This window comes from Candidozyma duobushaemuli (assembly GCF_002926085.2).
Source record: "Candidozyma duobushaemuli strain B09383 chromosome Unknown E_B09383, whole genome shotgun sequence".
In the NCBI taxonomy this organism is placed as follows: domain Eukaryota; kingdom Fungi; phylum Ascomycota; class Pichiomycetes; order Serinales; family Metschnikowiaceae; genus Candidozyma; species Candidozyma duobushaemuli.
The window spans coordinates 333078-358811 of record NW_020289900.1 but is presented as its reverse complement, the minus strand read 5'-3'; the positions used below and the strand labels follow the sequence as shown (position 1 = coordinate 358811).

General features: G+C 48.5%; 9 protein-coding genes across 9 annotated transcripts; 2 read left to right on the top strand and 7 right to left on the bottom strand. All coding sequences in view use genetic code 12, as the record gives it.

Moving 5' to 3' along the window:
• Positions 1–1256: 1256 nt before the first annotated feature.
• MP65 (putative family 17 glucosidase) lies at positions 1257–2357 on the top strand (the record flags this gene model as incomplete). Its single annotated transcript, XM_025482849.1, has 1 exon — positions 1257–2357. One exon carries the CDS (start codon positions 1257–1259, stop codon positions 2355–2357), a length of 1101 nt encoding a protein of 366 aa, XP_025337792.1.
• Positions 2358–3140: 783 nt separating this feature from the next.
• RAP1 (DNA-binding transcription factor) lies at positions 3141–4987 on the bottom strand (the record flags this gene model as incomplete). The annotated part of the gene is made up of 2 exons (XM_025482848.1): positions 3141–4048; positions 4087–4987. The coding sequence occupies 2 exons, from the start codon at positions 4985–4987 to the stop codon at positions 3141–3143; spliced, it is 1809 nt and encodes a 602-aa protein (XP_025337791.1).
• Positions 4988–6522: 1535 nt separating this feature from the next.
• CXQ87_004406 (uncharacterized protein) lies at positions 6523–9536 on the bottom strand (the record flags this gene model as incomplete). Its single annotated transcript, XM_025482847.1, has 4 exons — positions 6523–6633; positions 6677–6913; positions 8319–8599; positions 9173–9536. The coding sequence occupies 4 exons, from the start codon at positions 9534–9536 to the stop codon at positions 6523–6525; spliced, it is 993 nt and encodes a 330-aa protein (XP_025337790.1).
• Positions 9537–10593: 1057 nt separating this feature from the next.
• Positions 10594–11343, top strand: CXQ87_004405 (uncharacterized protein; the record flags this gene model as incomplete). The annotated part of the gene is made up of 1 exon (XM_025482846.1): positions 10594–11343. The coding sequence occupies one exon, from the start codon at positions 10594–10596 to the stop codon at positions 11341–11343; it is 750 nt and encodes a 249-aa protein (XP_025337789.1).
• Positions 11344–11971: 628 nt separating this feature from the next.
• On the bottom strand, positions 11972–13728 carry CXQ87_004404 (uncharacterized protein; the record flags this gene model as incomplete). Its single annotated transcript, XM_025482845.1, has 3 exons — positions 11972–12030; positions 12318–13089; positions 13405–13728. 3 exons carry the CDS (start codon positions 13726–13728, stop codon positions 11972–11974), a joined length of 1155 nt encoding a protein of 384 aa, XP_025337788.1.
• An 823-nt stretch (positions 13729–14551) lies between these two features.
• Positions 14552–15553, bottom strand: CXQ87_004403 (putative serine/threonine-protein phosphatase; the record flags this gene model as incomplete). The annotated part of the gene is made up of 1 exon (XM_025482844.1): positions 14552–15553. The coding sequence occupies one exon, from the start codon at positions 15551–15553 to the stop codon at positions 14552–14554; it is 1002 nt and encodes a 333-aa protein (XP_025337787.1).
• Positions 15554–15897: 344 nt separating this feature from the next.
• Positions 15898–18093, bottom strand: GYP7 (Gyp7p; the record flags this gene model as incomplete). The annotated part of the gene is made up of 1 exon (XM_025482843.1): positions 15898–18093. The coding sequence occupies one exon, from the start codon at positions 18091–18093 to the stop codon at positions 15898–15900; it is 2196 nt and encodes a 731-aa protein (XP_025337786.1).
• A 1242-nt stretch (positions 18094–19335) lies between these two features.
• On the bottom strand, positions 19336–22484 carry CXQ87_004401 (ATP-dependent RNA helicase; the record flags this gene model as incomplete). The annotated part of the gene is made up of 2 exons (XM_025482842.1): positions 19336–21588; positions 21636–22484. The coding sequence occupies 2 exons, from the start codon at positions 22482–22484 to the stop codon at positions 19336–19338; spliced, it is 3102 nt and encodes a 1033-aa protein (XP_025337785.1).
• A 1359-nt stretch (positions 22485–23843) lies between these two features.
• Positions 23844–25598, bottom strand: CXQ87_004400 (uncharacterized protein; the record flags this gene model as incomplete). Its single annotated transcript, XM_025482841.1, has 1 exon — positions 23844–25598. One exon carries the CDS (start codon positions 25596–25598, stop codon positions 23844–23846), a length of 1755 nt encoding a protein of 584 aa, XP_025337784.1.
• Positions 25599–25734: the final 136 nt, after the last annotated feature.

Here is a 25734-nt window from a genome sequence, read left to right as displayed (position 1 = left end):
TCAGAAAACAAAAAAAAAAAAAAACGAAAAAGGCATTTCGGCCAGTGACCCGAGGATTAGACGAGGTCAAGCCACCACGGGCGACTGCGAGGGTGGAATTTTCAGGCGATGCCTGAATGCCTGAATGAATGAGTGAATGAGTGAATGAGTGAGTGAATGAATGAGTGAGTAAATGAATGAGTGAGTAAATGAATGATAGAGTGAGAATGATTGAGAGAAAATGTCGAATCGATTGAAAAAGATGAAATGACGTTTTTGGCCCGTCTGGCTTTGTGGTCCACTGGGTGCCTGGCATTTGCAACCGTAGCGCGACGTAGGCACCCTAGGCACTAGCCAAGCAGGCCAGGGAAAAGCCAAATGGCAGAGATAACCAGAAAAACAATTGACTGAAGAAAAGGAAATGACGAATTCTCAAAAAATCATTGACGTTTGTCAACGAACAAGTCACTTGTTCACAAGTTGCCATTGAATTCGTAAAATACAGCACTCGTCAACCTCACCACCCACTGCAGCCCCAGTGACTGTACAGCTTTTGGTCCAAGGCTCATTGTTCCACGCCGACGTCACCACGTAGATAATTGACTTTCCCAAACGGCCCTCCCCACCTCCACCGTGCTTCCTTGGCTGTTGTTGACTTGCCAAGGCAAAACACGAGATGAGTGCTTCGATAGGAGAGAGTAGGGTAGAGTTGTACGGTAAACACTAGGCCTGAAGGAGAAGCCAGGAGCCATGTCAACAGGCCAGGAGACATGTAGAGGTAACGGGCCAGGAGACATGTAGAGGCAACGGGCCAGGAGGTAGGAGGTAATTAGCGTTAGGTCGTGGTGCGCCAGGCACGAAGGCACCCCAAGCACACAAAATGGTGAAACTGATATTGAACTTGATTGTATCAGGATGGCTGCAAAATAGTCAGCTCGTTGTCTTGCCTTGCCTCTAACGCCGAATGTCGTGGCCTGTGGCCTGTGGTCCATCCGGGAGTCGATCGCTACGTTCCTTCGGTGGCCCCCGGAATGGAGGCCCCCGGAATTACCTCCTGTAGCACAAGACGCACCCTCGGAAGCGTTGCGGCCTAGACCCCAGCGGGCTCCTAACCATACATGCCGCGAAATCCTAACAGGAAAATTTTAACCCAAACAAACCGCTGCCGCACTATATAAACCGCGCATTCCCACTTTTTTGTTCCTCGTCAAGGTCCATCTATAGTCACTCCTTCGCTTCCCTAGAACGACCTCACACCCCTAGCCACTCTTTTCAAAATGTTGTTCAAGAGCATCGTCCAGGCCGCTATCGTCGCCTCCGCTATCGCCCAACCCCTCCACCAGCACCACCAGCACGAGAAAAAGGCGGTTGTCACCAACTGGAACACCGTCTTCGTGACTCAGACCGCTGGTGCTCCACAGGCCACCGAGGCCGCTGATGAGGAGCCTCAGACCACCGCCGAGGCCCAGGCCGCCGGTATCATCGGCGACATCATTGGCGGCGGTAAGTCTTCTGCTTCCGCTTCTTCCTCGAGCGCCTCCGCTCCTTCGAAGCCTTCCGCTTCCTCCTCCGACTCCGTGTCCTTGCCATCTTCCTCCGGCTCTTTCAGCGGCCCAGCCAAGGGTATCACCTACTCGCCATACTCTGACGACGGTGGCTGTAAGTCTTCTTCTCAGATCAAGTCTGATATCCAGAAGTTGTCCGATTACGAGACCATCAGACTCTACGGTGTCGACTGTAACCAGGTCGAGGCTACCCTTTCCGGTCTCTCCAAGGGCCAGAAGATTTTCGCCGGTATTTTCGAAGTTGACAACATCAAGTCCGACGTTGAGACCCTTGCCAAGGCTGTCAAGAACCACGGCGGCTGGGACGTTGTGCACACCGTCTCCATCGGTAACGAGTTGGTCAACGCCGGCTCCGCCACCCCTGCCCAGGTCGGCAAGTACGTTTCTGAGGGCAAATCTGCTTTGAAGGCCCAGGGCTACACCGGCCCAGTCGTTAACGTCGACACCTTCATTGCTGTTATTAACAACCCTGACTTGTGTGAGCACTCTGACTACATGGCTGTGAACGCCCACGCTTTCTTTGACGGTCACGTTTCCGCCAAGGAGGCCGGTGACTGGGTCTTGTTGCAGCTCCAGAGAGTCTCTAACGCTTGCAAGGACAAGAAGAAGGTGTTCATCACCGAGACCGGCTGGCCAACCAAGGGTGACTCTAACAAGGTCGCCGTGCCATCTTCTGACAACCAGAAGGCTGCCCTCCAGTCCATCTCTGACAAGTGCGGTAACGACGTTACCTTTTTCAACGCCTACAACGACATGTGGAAGAAGCCCGGTTCTTACAATGCCGAGCAGTACTGGGGTGTCTACTCCTCCTAAGCGACTCGTTGCGTAGCGCGTGGAAGCATTTGAATCGGCACATGTTGCCGAATGAACTACCTTCGTTTTGTCAAGTGTTTTTTTTCTTCCCAAAATAGTCTCGTTTGAGATCTTTTGAATACCTTTATTGTTTACATTGCTTACCTTTCATGTAGTGTTTACCATTGCCCAATTAGGAGGCGCGCGTTGTTGTCGAGTCGTAGCGAGCCGCAACAGGAGTCGTATGTACCCGTGCACCCTCGGAAATCACGTGAAGTGCACGTGCCACAATACTTTTCCAAGCCATAAGGTATATCACCCCATTTTACCCCAATCCTACGGCATTCTTCAAACAAAAAATAATATTGAACATGGCGCTGGATGCCCAGCTTGCTAATTTACAAAAAAACAAGCACAGTAGTCGATGCACTGGGTGCTAAGTTAGAAAGAGTAGAACACGGTAGTAGGCTTAAAGGAACCCATTCAAGCTTTTGCCTAAATTAGGCTGTCACAAGATATCAGGAGTCAGCGTACAATGAGATATTTCCCCAATTAGGCGTATCTCGCTTTTGCCCGTCATTTGACAAAGCCTCAATTCCGAATGTGACTAAGGGAGCACGTTGATAAACAGTCGAAACGTCAAAGCCTCGAAACAGACGTGTTTTGGGAAAATTTAGATAAGCCCTTGGTTTTGACGTAATCAGTCACGCAGAACCCGGGTTTCAGCCTGAGAAGGGGTGTTTGAGGCTGAAACAGGGAATTCAACAGAACAACTTCTCCTTCAACTTCAATGCCTAGGCTCCTCTAGAGACCGAGAAACTGTCTTCTCGCTCCGATGCTCTCGGAATCGTGGAAACCCAATTTTTGCATGTTTCCCTCCTTCAAGTCAAAGTCCTGTTCTGGAGTCCACAAGCCATTGTGGCCTCTAGGGAACAAAACCTCAACCAAATCGATGCGGTCATCGTGAAGAGCATCCCGAAGCGTATACAAGTAGTCGTTGATGTAGCGAACCGAACTGCTGGTGACCTTGAGAATATGACCCACAAAGGCTCTGGTGAAGCCCAATTTCTCAAACTCGTCAAAGAGAACACCCACATCGTCGGGCTCCAAAGTCGTCAAAAGCTCTCTGGCTCTGTCAATCACATTCGGCTCAAACTGGATGAACTTGTCCGAGAACAACGCCGTCAGCAGCACGTCACGGGGCAAGTAGACCATGTATTTGGCCCAGGGGTCCTGCGAATCGGCGTCCACCTTCAATTCAAGACCCTCGAAATCGTGTCCATCGACGGAAGCACCTCCGAGATTGGGATGAATGGCACTGTGGTCGGTCTGGTGGATTCCCAAAGCACGGACATCGGGATTGACCAAATCGTCCTCGATCTGGACCCTTCCAGCACCCACACCGACCTGGCGAAGCGCATCGTCGATATTCGAATTTTTCACTTCTCCAATCTCCTCATCTAGAGCTCCCTGGCCCACAGCCATATTGGCCACGGCCGCCACGCCTGCAGAGTCAAGCTGGTGCGTCAAGTGGTGGTTGTGGTGGAGCTGGCTGTGGTGGTTTCTGGCCAATTCGTCCGCCAAAAGCGCCTGGTCGTGGGCACTCATATCCATGCGGACCTGGTTGGCCTTCAATTTTTTGGCGGTGATCTGGGCCTTCTTCTCGCTCTTGGACTCGCGGGAAGTCAAGTTTTTCATGGGCTGGGGCCTTCCTTGGTGCTCATGGCTTTGCGGTAGTCGTCTCTGTAACGCTGAAGGCCGTACACACGGGCAAACTTTCTGTAGCGGTCCCTCCAGCTCAGCGAGGAGTGGGCGGTGTTCTGGCGGGCGAATTCGTCGAAAAACGAAATGGAAACCAGGAAATTGGCCTCGTTGAGAACCCCGTCTGGAAGCCTGGTCAGCTTGTCGTCGGCCGTCTGCAACGTCTCCCTGTCCTGGGTGTTGAGCACGTGGTTGATGATGCTCTCACAGAGGGTGTAGTCTTCGTCGGCGGTGTAGCGGTTCTTGATGGTTTTGGCGTGTCCCACAGGAACGGCGATTCTGTTACCACTGGCGTCCAAAATCAACCGGTCGTAGTCGTCCGTCTTGTACACATACAGCAACTTGTGCTCCAAATGGGCCCTGTACCTCGACCGGACCGAATTGCCCGTGTGGCCCTTCAACAAATCGTGCTGGGCCAATTCCTCAAAGAACTTGTGCGATGTTCTGAACCGAGGCTTCAACCGCACCTGCTCGAGGATGTAGTTGTCTGCTTCCACGGTGAACTTGGTGGTGCTTTTTGGCGGGCCCTTGGCCTTTTTGTTCATGGCCTGTGCCATGGCCTTGGCGGTTCTGACATCCTGTTCATCCAACTCGTCAGCTGACCTCTTGACAGGATTCAACTGGTACGGCTCCAAGTAAACCAGGCCGCCCTTATCCAAATAGTCGTCGATGAACTGAAACGAAAACGTCGTTCTCCGTGGAACAGGATACGACGAAAGCTGGACATACTGGTTCTTGTCTGCGTTGACCTCCGAGGGCTCAATGTAGCCTCCGTTGTCCCGGATGATTTTCAGGTATTTCTCTCTGAGCGGGTCCTGGGCGTGGATGTAGAACGCCATGGGCGACCCGCTTTCATCGGTAAGCAAATTGGGCACTATCATGTCCGACATGTGTGGCTGCAAAACGGTGTCTGGGTGTTGGGTGTGTGGGTTTGGTTGTTTTGAATCTTGAGGGTGGGCGTGCCGCCACCGAGGTGTACGGGTGCGGGATCGAAGGTGGTTGGCTATATATTCGGCTGTGCGGAAAAAGGGCTTCAAGGGCAGCGGTAGGAGCTGCCTCGCCACTATAAGACCTCTAGAATCGCTTCATAATCTGAATTTATTGGAAATGGGCGCCCTTTGATGAGGGCTTTGGACACTCCAATAAGCGGTACTGCATACAAGCAAAAGTTCCTCATCCCTCAAGTAGGTGTATCGACTGTAGTATGATACTGCAGATAGGCTTCAGAGGGTTCACCTCGACAGCCTGGGGAGAATAGTGATACTTATCGTACAAAGAGCTGATTATCGGGTTTTCTTCATCTTCTGTATTTAAGGCTTTTTATTTTAAACAGGTGTTGTTGGAAGCCATGGCTGTGCAAAACACCAGGACTCAAGCTGTAGCCTTGAAGGTACATCAATGACTGAAGACAACCTGAAAACTGACGTAAATCTATAACTCGAGAGTGAATCTTAGGTCAACCAGCCCAGCACACTAGGGCATTTTACCGTAAAGTACGCACTGACCTCTTCTTGGACATCGGTTTGCTTCACATTTTGAAAGAATCTTCAACTAAAACGCTTTCAGGTAAAAGATGGCCACAACATGTGCAAATATCCTGACTCAAGTTGTTCCATGTACCACTGGACAAACGCCTTGCCTGAATAGCTCATCCTCTCCGACCCTGCTTATTCAAGTATTACATAAGCGTGCATACCAGCCTCAGTCCGATTCACTTCGGATTGTCCACGCTCCAACGAAAAGGCACCCTTCTCTCTCGTTGAGTGAATACTTAGTTCCAAGAGAAGCCCAGTCCAAGCATATCTGGACCCTTCACTTTATAGGTGCACCCAGAATCAACAGATACTCGACATTCTAGAGTCCCTTGGGCGATCCTCACTTCCCCTGTCCTGTCTATCCCTTATGAAACAACACCTATCCAATTAGGTCCCCAATTCTTCAGTCCAGACAGCTGTACGTGCAACCAAACCTTATCTTATCGGACAATAGACCAGATCGAACGAAGAATCGATCTGGGACGCATTGTGCAGTACCACGCAGAGCGGCTATAAAAGACCCTGTTTGTATTTGCAGCTAGTTCCTTACCACCTCCTCCTCTTTTTCTCTTGATCATGTGGTTCGATAACTATCGAACCCGACGAATACAGGCCTTCATCAATCGCGAAGTAGATGAATTAGAAAGATCATGGTTCTATATCCTCGTCAGTATGACTGTGACAGGTGCATTGACAGCCGCTTGCCTTGGCCTCACCTGGGCTTTACAGATCAGGACGGTCGAAGAAAGCCCAAGGGTTCCTTTGAATTTTTTTTACTTTGCTTCAAGGCTATTGTACCCAACCTTTTTTTATTTCTCTCGGGTACGACGCTCATGGGGCTCTACTTCAATAGGTGGCATTACAGGCGGATGATGCTTTATGCGGCGTTGTTAAAGGCGACCGCTCTTCTCTTCTGCGTCGGTTTCTTTGTCTCTCACAGTGTTGAAGACGATCGCATCATCAATGGCCTCGTGGTCACCGCGGTACATCTGGCTCTCTGGCTCATGGCTGTCATGCTGTCCTGGTATCTGGTGCGCGGCCCACCAAACCAAGCTGGAGACCAAGCTGGAAACCAAGCTGGAAACCAAGCTGGAAACCAAGCTGGAAACCAAGCTGGAAACCAAGCTGGAGACCAAGCTGGAAACCAAGCTGGAAACCAAGCTGGAAACCAAGCTGGAAACCAAGCTGGAAACCAAGCTGGAGAACAAGCTGGAAACCAAGCTGGAAACCAAGCTGGAAACCAAGCTGGAAACCAAGCTGGAAACCAAGCTGGAAACCAAGCTAGACCCCTCGGGCAGGGAGCTCACGATATCCCCGTGACAGAATGTTTATGGCCCGTTCCACTGGATCCTACAGCACTGGATCCTACAGTGCGCAGCCCCGCAATAGAACGTGGCAGACTTCAGCAGTATGGATTCAATAATCCTCCGCTTTGGTCTCCCCAACGTGTCCATTCACTCGAGGGGAGGTTACCCAAAAAGCCCATTCCCGGCGTCGAAAGCCATACTCGAGGTCAGTTAGGGCACAGCACGAAGTTTGAGCCGGGACAAACCTTGCTTAATTTACGTCTTGAGTGGGTAATTCGGCGTCAACAACGGCAGCAGAGGATCCGGGATGCACGGCAGCAGAGGAACCGGGATGCACGGCTTGAGTCTACCAGTCGGGATTTAAGCGAGTCGAATGGTTGAAACCCACCATCACGAGGCTATCTTCCAGGTTGATACCCAGTGGGTCTTCGCATAGGGAATGTGCCCTAGATTCATGTTGTTAATGCATCGAAACTTCAAACATCACCCTATCGGCTGCATAACAGGAGAGGCCTCGTAGTAACCACCCTCAACCGTAGCGAGGAAAGGTTCTCCAGATGTCTATGCTTCCGACACAGGTAGCCCAACAATCTTGCCCGACTTTTACACCCATCACAGTCTTCAAAGGTTCAAACTGACGGGGTTCTCATTTCTTTCTGTAGGGCTCTTTGCGACTCGCTCTTCTCTTTCCCCATCTCATAGGGTGGTGGACGCAAATACGCCAGGAGATTATCCGCAGAGATTGGCACGCTTCTAACGACGGCAATCCGAAAGCACCGAAAGAAGGACTTTGAGACCTTAACCTTCACAACAAGGAAGTATTCCCTATAAAAAGTCGGCGTAATGACAGTTGGCTCTAGCATGGGGAGAGTGTAATGTGTGAACTCTTTCGGTACATCATAGAAGAATCCCTCCTTATGCTGACCACAATAATCCAGACTTTTGCATTTTAGTGAGCGGAATTGTCGACATACTAAAGGGATACTCCTCTCCTGATCTTTATAGGCTAAGCCCTCCATCGTGAGTGTTTTTTCAACAAGTTCTACCGAGAGCTTGTGAAGGTACAAGTTGCATCTTTCTGGGCATGACAATAGGAGCTTGTAAGTACAAAATTTGTTTGGAGCCACACGATTTTCACACAAAAATGTAGCGCCAATGTCACCGACATTAGGTTGGTACTTAGCGAGCGAGATCAACCTGGATGAGGTTGGAAATGTCAATTGAAATGTCTCGAAAAGTTTGGAAATCACACCTGATGAGCACATGCGATAGCATCCATCGCTGTACACGATAGTGTCTTTGCAGTCATATGGTCCTTCTTCCCTCGATTCCAGTGATGATTCAATTAACAGGAGGCTAGACATTGACGAGAGGTTGACCGTCATAAGCGTAACGACACCGGCAGTTGTTGAGTGGGAAAACGTGTGATAAGCGGAAAAGTCAAGACCCAAACCTTGGAGCCTTTCCTTCACGCTTCTCTTGAAGTCTTGTACAGTAGTGCTGCTGTAAGGCAAAGATACAATATGAAAGACGTCGCCTTCTCTCTTCGTTTGTTGTCCAGGCGAGATATCATTGTTCTCGTGGTCCACAACTGCAACATTGATTCCAATTGAGGGCTCAAAGATCGAGAAGCACTTCACAGCCGAACATCCTAATATGACTGTGAAATGGAGCTCATATGTCCTACTCATGGTATCAGAAAAGAAAGTGGGACCTAGATTCGGAAGACAACAATCATAACAGCTCTTCTCAAGATAGGCAATTAGTTGGTCGTCGGTCCCTTCAGTTGCGCAGGACACGATCCTTTGGTTACACTTTTCTTTCCTGAGAGTGAACTCTCTTACATCTTGCTGATAGCCAAAACTGTCGTGGATAGGTACCTTGCAAGTTGTTATTTCTTTAAGGACCACAGTCACTCGATGAACCCATACATCTTCGGAGCAAGAGCAAAAAGATGGCTTGAGTTGGTGAAACAGAATCAGAAGTTTGTCGCCCAATCGGCATAGAGGTCTGAAGACTTTCACCTCATTCAGCGGTATTGTATCGTCATCAGAATGAACTTTCACTTTCATTTTACCGTATACGCTAAACCATAGGTTGTTGGCTCCGCCTGGCGCAATGGTATCTGTCGCATTGCTCTGAGGCCCGTAACAATGTGACGAGCGAAAAGTGACATCAGGGATATGTGGAATCCGCTTTTCCCCTAAGCTAAGACAGCGTAGACCATGGTAACTTCCTAGCGCTTCATAGTTCTTGCATAAAGAAGAAGTATCAAAAGCACCAAATGGCTCGACTGAAAGCTGGGAGGGTTTGATGATGGAGTAGACAAGTCTGCAGCTTCCATCATTCATGTCTGGCCCCGAGCCCAACACCAACATCCCTTCCTTCTCTCTGGCCACCTGGAGGTAGTTGGTGCCTTCAACCAACGGGATATTTTGAAGCTCTAGCGCTGTTACATGCCACAAAGTCAGGTCCACATTGAAGGAGCTAGCAGTATGTGAAACGTATTTGGAAGGATCGCTGCGGAGCACCTCTTCTATGGCGCCTTCGGCAGCCTCGTTCAGGTCCTTCTGTATAAAATGAAGAAACGTCAGCATGATGCCTCATTCTCATCTAGAAGCGAAGGCTTTTATGTCTGTCCAAATGCATGTAGAATTTCTCTGGTCATGCATTCCCTGAGCTCATCTTGCTATGACTTGTTGGACCTTCCTGGGACGGACAGACAGACATTTGGTCACGTCACGCAAAACGACGTATTTCTCAGAAGTTGCCATCACTGTCCAATCATCGGATTTCGCTGCATTTATTATGTACGGTAGCGTGCTGCATGATCCGGTAAGGAAAACGGAAGCTGAACCAAACGTCTCGACTAAGAGAACCGAAGCTGGACTACACGTCTCGTAGAAGCAGACGTGTCCTTAGACGACGTGATGTCACACTCACGTATGCTCAAAAGCATAGGGCAGTCAAGGCAGACTGGATACCCTGTTGTGTGCAGCCATCGAGCCGCAAACATCGATAAGAGACGTGTCCTCATGTCCAGACATATCACCCGTGATTTCAGAACCAGCTGCCATATGAAGTTCCTTAATGACCGAGCCACCGAGATTGTCGGGGTTTCCTCAAACGTACTAGTCGACAATCACTGGAATGTGGTACCTGGCCAAAAAGCTTATGGTGAAGCACTGCAAGCATCGATATTCAAAAAACTTCCGAGCTGACTCCTATTTTACAGGTCGATCTTTAGTGCACGCTTCATTCACTATCTCTCCTGATGAACATTGAGTCTTTCCGGACCGAGTATCGTAAGTTCACGTCAAGTAAACTTTGTTTTTGTTAGCGGACAATGGATCAGATCAAAGGAAGATTCGATCTGGGAGGCATTGTGCAGTACCACGCGGGGCGGCTATAAAAGACCCTGCTTTATTTACAGCTTGGTCCTCACAAGATCTTCCTCCTTTTCTCTTGATTATGTTGACATCTTCCCTTTCATTTTGTTTCAGAGAAAACGAAAATATCAGGCTCCACCTCATGGGCCAGAGAGATTTACGCGTAAGAACTACGGCGGGGGTTATGGGGGGGGGGGGGGGGGGGGGGCTTTTTGCAGCCTCCGGTTTGACGGCCATAGGTGTATGCTTGACGTGGTATTGGCAGATGAAAGGTTCCGTAAGTGGAACCAATATTTGTTGCCAGGAGAATATCGACATCAGCCTCAAATTGATCGGCCAAACATTAGTCCCCAATGTTTTTTTCTTTTCGTCGGGTCTCGCCTTATTCGTTTTCTACTTCAACAGAAACTCATACAGATACATGTTTCTCTTCGATGCCTTCCTCAAGTTCGCCACATGTGCCGTCTGCTTCGCATTATCCGTTTACTACGAAGTAAAGTATGACTGTCAGAATTGGAGCCTCTTCTTTACGACAGTGCATCAACTCGCTTGGGTTTTGTTCGATATGTTCCTCTTGAGCAGGTATGGATTCAACGCATTGATTCAGGACTGCCATGACTTGGGTGTCACTCTCGGTAGAAAATGCCTTAAGCTCGGTGGAAAGTGCCTTGAGTTCGTTGGTCTCAAGAAGAAGGAAGAAATTCGGCAAATTGAACGAGCTGGCGGCCTGGGAGCTGGCCCTGATGGCGGGCACAACTCCAGTGGCCAGCACGACTCCAGTGGCCAGCACGACTCCAGTGGTCAGCACGATGCCAACAACGGTGACCCGGATGAAGGCGAAAAGAGTACTGAAAGTTGCGAAAGCAGCGGTACCAAGGTGTCCCAAAGCAGCGTAAGTCGCCGTTCAAAGAAGAATCTGCCCGAGGAAGTTCCATCTGAGGAATGGATTGAAATGCTGAACTTCGGAGGCAAGACATCAGATTCTCAAAATCAGAAAGGTCTGCCGTTACCATAACGCGACATATGACCAACCGATGCCTCGACTTGTATCTTGTGGCCAATCCCTGGCATTACTCAGGGTCAGTATCCTTAGCATCGCATATCCTTAATTAGCGGAACTGGCCCGTCACCTAAAGAGCGCCCTTCTATAGTCACGTTTGCCCGCTCACATCTGTGACAGACGCGTTTCAAAAGTTATTGATCCTCGCATCGAAAATCAACGCAAAGGGTAAGTCCTTAATGAGCTCGCGCCATTAATGCAGCATCATGTTGTTATCAACTTCCATTAGAATGCAAATGGTGTATCTAGAGCAGTCGCATCACTCAAGCCTGAGTCCATACCCGAGATGTCATCACACACCCATCTGGTCTTCGAATAGCATCGAGTCCAAAGTGGCAATATAAAGTTATGGATGAATTTGTAAACAGCTTCACCCATAGCTACTTCCAGTAAACCACCATTCTTTGAGGGCCACGTTACAGCTCACAGGAAGTCTCTATTCCCGTTTGCAGCTTCATACGATGGAGGGCATAAGTACCTCTCAAGATCGTCAGCAGGCATGAGCATGCTTTGCACAGACGCAACCCGGTGGCATCGAAGTAAAGATACGGATATCTTTAGCTTCACCACCACAAAATATTCTCTATAATAAGTCCGCGTAATGATCGAGGGCTCTAGATTCGGCATTATGAATTCTGTCAACTTTCTGGGAATCTTGAAGATATCTGTCCCATCAATGTTCTCCATTTTGTCACACCCCAATCCCTCGAGATGCTGAGTCAATACGGGCAAAACTCTTTCATGCTCTTCGAAAGAATCATCCTTCTGCGTCATTGATTTTTCTACAACCTCTATCGAGCACTTGACAAGACGTGCTTTGCTTCGTGCGGGACAAGATAGGCAGATTTCGAGACTAAATTTCTCGTTCGCAACAGGTGTTTTGCTAAGCGAGAAAAAGGAAATAAATCCTCCGGCTCCGTGTCGGTAACGTCCAAGAGGAATCGAGTCGTTGTCAGGCGTCAAATGTAGCATTCTAAGGGCTTGCAACGTCGTACCAGAGGAGCATATTGTGAAAGCACCGTTCGAGTATACCATGACGCTCCCATTCTCTTCGACTTCATCTTTCTTCTCCTTCAAGTCCGATTTAAACAAAGCGCTCTTGTTCTTTCCCGAAAGATTAACAACCAACAATGTAAAGATAGCACCATTCAATGCGCATGAATATGTGTGATAGGCCGAGAAGTCAACACCTACATGGCCAAGCCTTTGCTCCACAATTCTCTTGAGATCATGCATGGTAGAGGAACTTTTAGGTAAAGACACAACATGAAAAATATCACCTGTTCTCTGTTTTGGTTTCTTGGTCGAGACAATTTTGTTGATGTCGTCCTTTATGGCAATATTGATCTCAATCGAGGCCTTTAAGGTCGTGGAACATTCTTGGGCCGCACACCCGACAGTGACTGCAAAGTGAAGCTCATAGGTCCGACTCATGCTATCAGAGTAGAATGTGGGTCCTAACTCTGGAAGACGACAGTTGATAAATCTCTTTTGAAGATCGTAAACAAGTTTACCGTTGGTCTCTTGAAATCCTGAGCAATCTAGAAGTCCCTCGAACGTCTTGTCTTGCAAGACTTGACTCCGCACATCTTTCTGGTGACCGAAACCGCTTTTAAGAGGCACCTTGCAACTCGAGATTTCTTTGAGCTCCACTGACACTCTAGTTATCTCAACGTCCAGACAGCATGAGCAGAAGGATGGCTCGGTTTGACATATCAGAACTCGGAAGTGACTCGTTAAGAACGAGAAGGAAAAAAAAGGTTGTGGGTAAAATGGTAAATTCACTGTTGGTGGTATGTATTCAATCTCTAGTTTGCCATGAATGCGTGGCACTTGATTGTTGGTGGGATCGGTGATGGTCAAGTCTTTGGCCACTACTTCTTTCCCATAACAATGTGACAGTAGAAATTGCATACTTGAGTTATGCGGCATCCGTATATCCCCAACACTTAGGCAACGTATTCCTGACATGTTATGCCGCCTTTTTTTTAGCTTCTCACAAGTAATGGAGATGACTTGATCAAAGAGTTCCGTAGAAAGCTGAGACTCAATGCTAGCTGTACATACGAGTCTGCAGTTGCCATCATTCATGTCTGGTCCCGAGCCCAACACCAGTATCCCTTCCATCTCTCTGGCCATTTGAATGTAGTTGGTGCCTTCTACCAACGGGATATTTTGAAGCTCTAGCGCTGTTACATGCCACAAAGTCAGGTCAACATTGAAAGTGTCAACAGTATGTGAAACGTATTTGGAAGGGTAGCTGCAGAGCACCTCTTCTATGGCGCCTTCGACGGCCTCGTTCAGGTTCTTCTGAATAAAGTGGAGAAACTCACGCGTCATGCTAGTGAAGACTCTGGGAGTCGAGGTTCACACGCAATTATAAGTAAATCCGTCCGATATCCTTATGGTCATGCTTTGGTGACGATTATGCGGAATGCCAGACTATCCTATGGTGGAAATGGTGATCAGTCCAATTCCCAAAACGCCGCAATGCTTGATGGCCGTTTTTGATACAGTCCTGTCATGCAGTAAAGCAAGCTTGGAGTCACGCAATATTATGACACCTCCAAGGGGAATCTCTGCATAATATTCAAAAAGAACATGTGGTTCATGTTATTTGATGTACCTCACAATAAGAATCGCAGAAGTCCAGGTTCAATCGGTCAGTATGCACTACCAAAGCAGGGCGGTTATATATTTTGCAACCACTTATTTTGACATCATCATGGATATTTTTGAGGATTACTTGAGTATATTTTTTAAAACATCATTCAGATTTCTTTTGATTTGGTAGATATCACTCATTTGAGAACCAAAGGAAAATCAACGCATCCTTGCAAACGCATCGTCAAACTATGGATTCGATTGTAAGTTTAACGACTCTTTTATTTCCTGACTTTGAGGAAAATCCAGAAAAAGAGGACGTGAAAAGCCCTAGATACGGCATTTTCCCTTTTATGAAAGAATTGAATGACCATTTCGGGGTAGATACACCAGGCACTCCTACACTTCACTCAGCTAGTGCAATGACTAATGACTCGATTCATAAACCTATTTAACGTAAAAGACAAACAAACACCACCAACGACTCAAGGCATTCGAAGTGCACCTGACTCGCTGATAACGGGCCATGAGACTCAGGAGTCCATGGTATGCAAATGCATCAACACCTTTGCTGCACGAGAGCCTCCTTGTACATCACCTTGTGCTTCACCTGCTCCTGCCAAATGACCATGGCACTCAACTTGTCGCCTTTGTAGCACCCAGAGTCAAGGCCTTTGGAATACTTCTTGAGCTTGAGCCCTCTACCAGCATCATGCCCATAGTATACTACTATTGAGCGGTCTAACTCTCCGTCCTTCTGTTTCTGATTCCATATCTTGGACCAAGACACTGCGTTCTTGTCATCTGGGTTATCGGTGGTTTCGTTGTAGAACGGCGCGAGGTAGGAACGCATTTCGAGACAGTCTTCAGGATCCTGTTCATTAAGATCCTCAAGAGCATCCCACTTGAGACCAGCATGAACAGCGACGCCTTCTGCATGGCCAGTCTTACCCAGGTTTTTCTTGGAATGCAATGGCACGTTCCCGAGCTCCCTCATCACTGGGCAATTGTTGATGTACTCCACATGCTTGGGGCGTAGTTTCTTGGCAAGCAAGAACTCAGGGTCATCATTGAAGCTACCAAAAGCGTTGAACGGAAGGCTCGTGCCATTGACAAAGTGTGGTTGGGGTAGGCCGTGATACTTGGCGTAATTTTGAAGAACGTAGTACTCGTGGTTTCCCATGATACAAGAAATGTCGTTGTCAATGAGGTACTGGAGCACCTTGAGTGAGTGAGGGCCCTTCGTGATGAAGTCGCCCAAGACGAGTAGTTGGTCTCTCTTCTTGTTGTACTTCACCTTTCTGAGCAACTTCTTGAACTCCTTGTACTGCCCATGGATGTCGCCAATAAGAATAAGCCTTTCTTTTTTCACCTTGTCACCATTGAGCACAGACAATTCGCTGGATTCCTCCACTTCGCTCTCTTTCATGACCTCGGTGACATACTCCGTGCTCCGAAGGTTCCACAGGTTGGCAGTTTCACTCAGCACAGGCAGCAAAATAAAGCTGACTGGCTCAACTTTGCGAATACCAACTAGCTCTCTGGTCTCAGGAATGAACATTTTGGGCAATAAATAGCAGAAAACGTAAAGAAGGCAGACAGCCACAAGGGTTCCAATCGTAATGAGCCATTTTTTGGTCCGGCTAGAAAATTCCCAGCTCTGACTTTCTAACAACTCTTCATCACTATCCCTGGTGGAACTATAGCTCCTATGCTTTCCGTTCTTTAACAGCGTGCCCATGCAAAGCGTGACTTTGGGGAGTTATGTGTTGATGTCTTAAGATTGCATGTCAAGCAGAGGGTCTCATCTGTTCTATCTGCAGGATACACGCACGTGCGTGCTCAGATTATATCTTGCTGTCATGCAGCATCTGCAGAACAGAAGATGTCTGTAATGTGTAACCATTAACCACCTCCCACACCTTCAGGCCTCTCAACTTCTTTTTGAATCACAAGCTTGCGACTAAGAAGCTCACGAAGGTCTGGATTCACGTGGACTTCATATACTTCCCCGCTCTCGCTCCGCTGCAGGTTTTCTCTATCGATTAGCGCTATCATTCTCTTAAAACGAAGGAATAGCAATTCAGACCGTGTCAACAAGTCATTGAGTTTCATTTTACCAGAGAGCTCATTCATGTACTTCAAAACCTCATCAAAACGACGCAAGTTCTGCATGATTATCCGCTTGTTATCGGAGAGCACCGATAAGGCAAAAAACAAGTGAAACTGGCTCGAGTAGTAGTCTGTAAAGAGTACCTCCCATAAGGTGAGAACATCATTCCAGTCGAACTCTCTCTTGTACCAAACGAGAAGCATGCGGAAGAAAAAGAATAAGTCCGTCGACTCGCATTTCTCCAAGTGCTTGTAGAGATCAGGAAGCATAAACTGCAAAAGGCCATTGAGCACATCCATTTGATGTTTCATGCCGCTCTGGTCTCTGACAAAGTTTCTTTCCATTCTCTCCATGAACCCTGCAAACGCCCAGAACGACAAAACCTCATCTTGTAGAATGACATAAATTGGCGAGAGCAAGTCGGTCATGCCTTGGACATAGCCCAAATTGACGTTGTACTCATTGAAGGTCAAAAGAATCTCTCTCATAGCAAAAAGATGAGGATTCTCGATGTTTGAAATATCCCACTCTCCATCTTCTTCTTCTTCTTCCTCGGAAGGTTCTGGCTGTGGATCTCCTTGCTCAAATGCCTCATCAATCTGCTCAGCCACGTTTGGAACAGAAGGCTTTTTGCGCTGGAAAAGTGGCAAGTGGCGGTCGTTTCGGTGGATATCTTTCTCAATACGCATCTTTTGGTCTCTCCAGAATGGATCCTGACGCTTCACATCGTCTTCAACCCAGCGCTTTTTGTAATCATGGTACCCGCTTTCAAGGCTGTCTCTGAGTGTTTTACGCTCTTCTGCCGAGGATTCCCAAGGGTACACATTGAGTAGAAACAACCAAGCCTCTTTCCTGACGTCCTCTTCCAAGCCACCATGGAAGATCCGGAACTTGACCTCGTCGACGGTTAGCGTGAGTCTGCCTTTGTGGTCGAAAAAGCCATCCCATTCAACCTTATTAACGGGAGTCCTTCTGGATGCATTGCTGATCTCCTCGGGAGTCAAGATTTCCAGTCCATCACGAAGCTCCTTGTTGATTCGATTGTAAACGGCATCCTCAATCATGAATTTTCTCTGCAGCTGCTCGGCTTCCTCCTTGACCTGAGCAGCCCACTTGGCCAAATAAACCCTGGCACTGTCGAACTCATTGCTGATTTTCTTCACCTCGGGCTTGCTCAAAACCTGCTTGACCACGCCTTGAGGCACATGTTCGTCGACGATATCCACAACCAGATTCTTTGTTTTCTGGCCAAACGAGGCCACCGTTTCCAAAACACGCCACTTGGCGGTGCTCAAAAATTTGTTAACGTCGGGCATCTTGAAACTCTCCTGTTTTTCCTTCTTCGTATCCTTAAGCGGCGCAAAGTTCGCCAAATCGGCACTCAGCGGATCCACCAAGTAAACCAGCGGCTCTACCGTCAGCTTCTCCACCTTGATGTACCGCCTGAGCGTCAGGATCAAGTCCTGGCCGCCCCAGAACATCTGTCCGTCCTCGCCAAAAGGGTCAAACAGCTTGTTCATGTTCTTCTGGCGCTGGATCGTCAGAGGCGACTCGTCGTCGTGAAAGAAGACAACGGGCATTTTCTCGCCCGTCTTCGAATGCAACACCACCGAGCCGTACCACCATCCCAAAGAAGGCAATCTCACGTGGACCAGGTAGATAAGCAGCAACGGCAAGGAGAAGCAGTAGCCCAGGCCCGAGCTCTGCGGCGGTTTCTTTGTGGATCTGTTGATGTTCCTTTTGGGCTTGTTTTCAAGCAGCAACAGGCCCATGGACTCTGTGCCCACCTCGGCCATGTCCACCTCCTTGTAGACCCTGAGCTCCTCTTCCGAGAGCATGTTTTCAGGGGTGTAGCTGAGCAAAATGTCCTTTTTGGTGGAGGGGCCGGAGGGTTTGGCTAGGGTCAAAAAGCCGGCCACGTTGTCCTTATTGGACGAGGACGGGTGAAGGTACACCTTGCTTTTGGCGTACAAGAGTTCCACAGACATGGGGTGATTTGGAGAAGATTTGAGAAATCTCTTTGATGAAGTTGGGTAGGGTATCTGTAGCTTTTTGTCAATTACCGAAAAGGCGGTTCTAGTAGAAGGAATCGGCTGATTTGTGGGGGTGATACGTTATCAGACGGTTTAGATGACCCTGAGTGTGATCGGCTGGGAAGCTGAAATTCGGTTCAATGGATATATAAATTGTGTATTAGACCAACAGAGACAATAACTCGAAAAGTTCAACCTCTAGTGATCGATGGAGATGCAGTTTCGGTGTATCCTAGAAACCCCTGGTAGTACCTGTAGTTGGATTATCGAGATCGCAGCAAGGGTTATATCCCGGTCCGGGGTAGACTATGAGATTTTCTGATTTTGCCGAAAATCAAAAAAAAAAATAACAATTTTCAAATTTTCCTCGCCGAGCCCTCGATATTTATAGATGTTCTGCTTTGTGTCTCAAAGAAGGTCACTTTTTGGAGGTGGCGATGCAAGACAGGGAGCCTTGGGTGGCTGCGAAAAGATGACGGAGGTTGGAAAGGGTGCATTTCGACGGCAAATCGGGCCGATCCGCCACTTTCAACATAAATAGGGAATTTTTAAAAAGTGGTGTTTTTGTGGAAAAAGGAAGAGTTGGGTTTTGAGAAGGCTTGGTTAAATTGGCTTTTTAAAGTTTTTGCCGTGTCTGGTTTGAGGGATATGCTTATGTGCGGCAGGATGCTGCTTGGATAATTAATGTGGAAGTCAAGAACAATTATTTTAAGAATGGCAAAAAATGAGGAGATTGGACTTTTTTGATTGCTTCTTTCCGAGTGAGCTTTAATTTATATTCATTATTTTGCAAATTGTGTAAAATTGCTAGTTGAAGATGTACCCTTGTGGATTACTGTAGGACTCATTAGTGTACTAGTGCATTTACTTACCAGAGAATGCAACCTTTGAAGAAGATTAAAGAGACCAAAAGAATTGAATTTAGGCCTCTGTGACCCTTATACCTGGTGTTTCCCAAAAAGTATGGTTTCAGTTGTTATAATATCAGAATCCATTAATGGATGCACATTCTCAAATGACTGGAAAAATCGAACGACGAATGATTCCAATAAAATGGAAATAAATATACGAATAAACCCCAAATTGAATGAAGTTGGAGCAATATAATCACATCTCGCTCCAAAATCTACACCTTAAACTTCCTTTCAGTGCTTCCACTTTCTGACATGCTCTCCCGTTGGGTCTATCTAATCTATATTACAAGTACAACGACGCTGCCGAAACAATGTCCCTGTGCACCATTTCCGTGGCCTTCTCCATCTTGTCCTCCAACTCAAGGTTACCGATGGTCTTGGCCGCCTGGATCATCTGCCTGATCATCTCCTCCAATCTCTTGAACGTTCTGATCAATGAACCTTCGTAAACATCGGTCATCTTACAGATCTGGGCGAACTTGGCGCCTTTACACCAGGCGTACGTCACCTCCATGAGCTCGGGACGGAACAGCTCCACATACTCCTTCTCGGCGATTTCAATCTTGCTTTCCTTGAACACCTTGGCGATCTTGCCCGCCATGTCTTGCATTGCCTTCAAAGGCTCCGCCAACTCAGGCTTCAATCTAGGAACCTCCTTAGCACGCTCCTGGAAAACAAAGCAAGACAAAAGCGCAGCACACTGCTCAGGCAGCAAGTCATTGAACGTACCGTTGAATATAAGCTCTGTTAAGAGAAGTTCGTCACCAGTGGAGATCTCGCATGCCACTCTACCCTTGAGTTCGATGATTTCGTCTGGCGTCACGAATCCAAGCTTTCTGAGCACTCTTCTTCTGTGCTTCAAGTCGTCAAGCTGAATGACAGCCTGTGTTTGCAAGATCTTGTCCTTGGTCTCGGCAATCTTCTTCTCAATGTCGACCTTGTGGCTGTATTTGGCGTACAAGTCGTTGATCCGGTCGGACTCATGCAAAGGATTGGTGGCCAACTTGCTCTCCAAAACATCAATTTTACGCAACAACATCTTGAACTCGGGGTCGTCGATCTTCATGCTCTCCACAGGGTCCATTGTGGGGATTCCGTCTGGCAACTTCTTGGGCAAGTCTTTCAAGGTTCTCACCAAGTTCCTCTTTGCAGTAGAGCTCTTGAAGTCGTCTGGAACCTTCAAACGGACACTGGAAATTGCCTGGATCGAGTCCAAAGTGATGGGGATATACTCTGCTCTCAGTTTTTCGCCCTCGTTGGAAGGACGGATACCCTCGGGGAATACAGGGTTGAAAGATTTGATCAAATTAACTGGGGCATCCACAAACATGGTGCACACAAACACGCTGACGAGGTACAGCTCGTGGTCAGTGTAGGCCTGGGAAGGATCTCTCTTGTTCGATCTTTTGGTGAAGGAAGCCACCATACCCCAGCCGTAGTCGAATTCACCAATCTTGATCTTGATGACTCTTCCGGGCTGCAAGAACGGAAGGATGTGGCCTGGATGGGTGACAACTTGACGAACATTCTCCTGGTATCCCTCGAGCTGTTTCTTCAAGTCGTAGTACTCCTTGACGTGGAACTCGTCGTCCACCTTGACATCATTGTAGTCCAACGTCAACTGCTGAAGATGCTGTTCAAGCTTAGGCACGGAAGCGGCGTTCTGGAACTGGTAGAAAGAGTTCTGCAACATAAACTGCGGCGAAATGCCCTCCACACGCATCAAGTTCAAGATCATGTTGTAGCCCAAGTGGAACGCAGAATCCAACCTGTCTGCCTGACCTTTCACCATACCTTTGGCGACCTGAGGCTCCATTTTCTCGTCAATCATCATAATAACAATACCTCTGTCATCCAAACCACGACGACCGGCTCTTCCAGACATCTGGATGTACTCACCACCAGAGACCCATCTGAAGCCCAGACCGTCCCACTTTCTGACAGATGTGAAAACGACGGTCTTGGCAGGCATATTAAGACCAATGGAAAAGGTCTCTGTGGCGAAAAGCACCTTAAGCAAACCTTCCTGGAACAAAAGCTCAATGACCTCCTTCAAGATAGGCAAAAGACCGGAATGGTGGATACCGATACCTCTTCTGAGTAAGGGCAAGATATTTTTGATCTGTGGCAATTCTCTATCGGCCTCAGGCAAGATATCGATGGCATTCTCAAACACCTTTGTCAATGCAGAACGCTCCTCGTCCGTGTTGAAGTCCAACTTGGACATTTTGAGGGCCAAAGACTCACAGTCACGCTTGGAGAAGGAGAAAACAATCACTGGGTTATATCTCTTCATGTAGATCATCTTGACAATCTTGTAGATATCGCTCTTTCCGTCCTTGACGCCTCCCTTGTAAGTTTCACCCTTCTTTTTGCTCTTGGAGGCCTCTGCAGATGCTGGATCGTCACCAATGTTGTTGGAAATGGACGACATGGCTTTTTGGAAATTCTCTTCTCTAAAAGTTCCCTTTTCGTCCACCACCAAATGAATACCATCGCCAGCGGCGGGAACAAGTAATGCTGCAAAGGAGTAGGTCTGAAGTCCGTGTACACAACGTGACAGGGCTGGTTGTGGGTTTTCACGACCCACTCGGCAAACTCCATGGCGTTTGGAATGGTGGCCGAAAGGAAAACATGGTGCACCTTATCGGGAAGCAAAATGATGGTCTCTTCCCACACCACACCTCTGTTTTTGTCTCTCATGTAGTGGACCTCGTCAAAGATGACCCAGGCGACTTCACGCATGACCTCGGAGCCTCGGTACAACATACTTCTCAAAATCTCGGTGGTCATGACCAAACAGCCCGCGTCTGGGTTGATGGTCACATCACCAGTCATAAGACCCACATCGCCAAACTCGGCCAAAAGCTCTCTGTACTTCTGGTTACTCAACGCCTTGATGGGAGAAGTGTAAATAACACGCTGTTTCTCTCTGAGAGACTGGGCAATGGCGTATTCAGCCACCACGGTCTTACCAGCAGAAGTATGCGCAGAAACAAGCACAGACTCGTTCCTGTCAATACACGAAATAGCCGTATCCTGGAAAGGATCCAACGTGAACGGATACGTTCTTGCCTCGTTGGTTCTGACGTGTTCTCCGATAGGAACATACGGGAAATCAGGAGGAATGGCGACCTGGTGTCTGACCTGATGCTTCAACTTTAACTTGGACTCTTCCTCTTTAGCAGCCATAAGACCAGCCGATGGAGCCACTTCTCTCGAAGCCTCGATCTCCACGGCGTCACTGACGACGGGGTTTTTCTTCTTTTCATTCTTCTCCAGCTTATCCTGCTTCTTGTCTTTCTTGTCGTTATTTTGCGATGGAGCGGGCCTTTTTTTCGGCTGTTTTTGCTCTGTGGGCTTGTCGTTGCTCTTTTTCACCGGCAAGTTGGCTGGCGTCTCCGAAAAGACGCCGAAAAGATCGTCATCCATGGAGAAATAGAAGGTGGAGCTTGCCTTTCTGGCTTTCTAGCTTTCTGGCTTTCTGAGATGCTCATCTGGGTGTGCACCTGTACACCAGCGATGGTCCCCAGACACCTCAGTGAAGAGGTATTCAAATAGGCTGGAGTGAGATAAAATGGAAATTTAGTAAAGTAAGTGAAGGAGCGGATTTGTTTGGAGATTTATGTTTCTTGGGTTAAAAGCTCGAAATGTTTGTTGGTGTTGTGGAGATGATATGGCGCACTGATGGCTGCAAGTTGATATAATCTAGTGTGACATGTAGTGTGAAGTTAAGCCAGAGGTGGAATGAGGTAGAAAGTGAGAAACTGTATGTTCTGAGGTCATCTGGCGTGAAGTAAGAATTTCTTATCTTGATTTAGATGTGGAGACTTTTGAGTGAAAATGAGCCGATGGTGAAGTGAGCGCATCCATCGAGACAGTCTAGAAGAATGAGGTGCTTCAGTCACTAAATGATGGAAAACAAGACTTCTTTTCGTTCAAAACAAAGGTGTTTTCATGATCGAAGGAAAAGACGATTATGCCTTGGATTTCTGGAAGCAGCCAGCTGAAGCTGGAAATGGGTATCAGTCAGGCGACATCCATGGTGATAACTGTAATCCTGAAGGCTTACTTCACAACAGAAGGTTCATCTCTGCTTTGATGTTTGATCCACTTTTGAAACTCTTGCTAATTCTCAAAACTCTTCCTTTCTTTTCTTTCTTTCCTTCCAGTGTACCGTTAATTTGCACCCGGGTCCTATAGGTGTATCGCTTCTGAGACACCATGACTAGCATTTCCCGAACCACCACCTCAACGCAATCCCCAAAAAACCACCCTTCCGTCCCCTCTTAATTCTTCAAACTTTTAACTACGCCAGATCCCCTTCACTTTAGCTCTTCGCTTTAGCTCGAGGGTATTAGCTTCCATGGATCCGCGACTTGCGTTTCGCAGCCATTTTGACACATTGCCGCAGATGCCTACAAACCTACTTTGCATGCGATTTCATTAATATGCTATGTGCTGCCATAAGGCTGATGCTGAGACCAAGGTCTAGTAAGTGAATGTGGGGGAGGGTGGATGGCTTGGTTGGAGGGCTTGGTTGGATGGCTTGGTTGGATATGGGTATAAGGAGGGCATGTATCGTGGTATCTGACGTGGCTAGCATCACACAGTGTGGATTCATAGCGTCATATGTCATGGGAGGCAGATTTAAAGAAGTCGGGCAATAGGAAAAATTCAGGCAACTCTTCATTAACTGGATTCTCATTCAGGACAATTCCCTGGATTTGGCGATTCCCATTCTTCGAGTCTCATTAACCTGAATAGTGCCTCCTCAAGAACACCTCAAAGTCAAACTTCCACTTCAGCCCGCTCGGCCCCCACGGCCTCCTGCGTCGCCTCCAACTCCTTCAACTTGCGCCACTTCTCCTTATCGTACTCGCCAATTATGGCACTAGGCAAACTGCTCACCCGCAGCTGGTCCAGAGCAGTGGCCTCGCCCATGTCCCACTCGTCAGAGGGGACCCGGAACGGCTGCATTAGCTCGGTGCTGTGGCGGAAAAGCGGGTCTTTGGGCATGTTGAACAAAATGGGAATTGGCGGAGGTGCTGGAGGAACCGGTGGAGGGTTGTGGGGGGTATACGTGAAGCTGCTTCCGGATTTGTGCAGCAGCAGGCCTTTTAAAAAGGACTTGATGGCTTTCCGGGGCAGCCCGGACGACGACTTGCCCGAGGCCACCAGGATCGGGTGGGAGATTGTGGAATTTGCAACCAGGTCGTTGTGCTTGTGGTAGCCGAAACTGTAGTTTGGGCCGGCAAATTCGGCCTCCAGCCCCCGCCGGCGGAACATGCCCATTACTTTTTTAATTGGCGACGAGTTTGTGGATTGGATACACGGGAGTTCAGGCACCCTGGCAGTCGGAGTGACGCAGTGGGTGAGGGCGTTTTCCAGCAGCTCCTGAACGTACACCAGGCGGCGGTTGGATCCTTCGGAGTTTCTTCTGTATGTGTGGAGCGAGGGCGCCAGTCTCAGATTGAAGCTTCGCCTATCCCTGTCGGGGGTTTCAAAATCCACCTCACTGGGCTTGTCGAGGGTTTCAAAATCCACCTCGCTTCGATTGTTCCCCAAATCTTCCAAATCCACCTCGGGGCTCCCAAGCCAGTGCTTGTTGCGCTCCCAGTCCTGAAGCAGAATCAGCCTGAGCCCCGGGCCCTGCGTGGTCCATGGCGGCGCCTGCGCCGTGGGGATCTCCTCTAGGCCCTCCATGATGGCGCTGTGGCGGTCGGGGCCTTCCAAAATAGCGCTGTGGCGGTCGAAGGAGGATTTTGCTTTCTCGAACGATTCTCGGCTCGGCGAGGCTCGGGGAGTGTGGTACTGGGTCCGGACGGGGCTGCCGTCGAACTCGCCAGAAGCACGGAAATTCTCCATGCTCCGCTTGCTGGCCTGGATCGGGGACTCGCTCAGCTTGAGCACCGACGGAAGTAGGTTTTCACTCACGCTCAGCAAAAACACCTTCTCGTCGTGGATCAGCTGCCACTTGCGTTTTTTCGGCAGCCGTTTGTTCACATGGAGCTGGCTCACCAGCTTCAGCCGGTGGACGTCGTTTTCCGAGCCATTGAGCGCCGGCACCAGCGAATACTCCAACGATGGGCTCATCCAGTTGTGCTCACAGTAGTCTTCGAGCGAGTTCAGTGCCATGGCCTTGGACACCATTTCCGGCTCGCTGCTGTCGCTTCGAAGCGTGCTTCCGGAAGCTTCTCTCTGGACGAGCGTTTTCTGGCTCGCCTTGTTGGCGACATCGGGTTTTTCATGGGCCTTGTTGAGCGAAAGCTGCTCCAGACAAGCAGTCAGCGTGCTTTCCACATCGGACGATTTTTCCAATTTCCCCGGTTTCCCTAGAGCTAGCCCCAGCAAAAAACACCCCGCCATCGCCAACAGAACCACCACCTCCACCCCGTGGTACCGCAATGGCACCCCGTTGAACTGGCATATGAGCGTCACCGAAGCACCCAAGTGGAACAAGTAAACTGTGGTTTCTAGCCACCAGAGGCTGTTTTTCACCATCGTCACCGGCTGCACAACCGCCACAACAAAACTCGAAACCATAAACGGAAGCATCAGCCGAAACCGTGGTTCGTAGGCTAGTGAGGCCATCACCCCCAGGGCAATACACACAAGCATAAGCACCAGGCGAATGCTGCGATGGAGCCACATGGCTGATAATTAGATATAACGTTTGTGT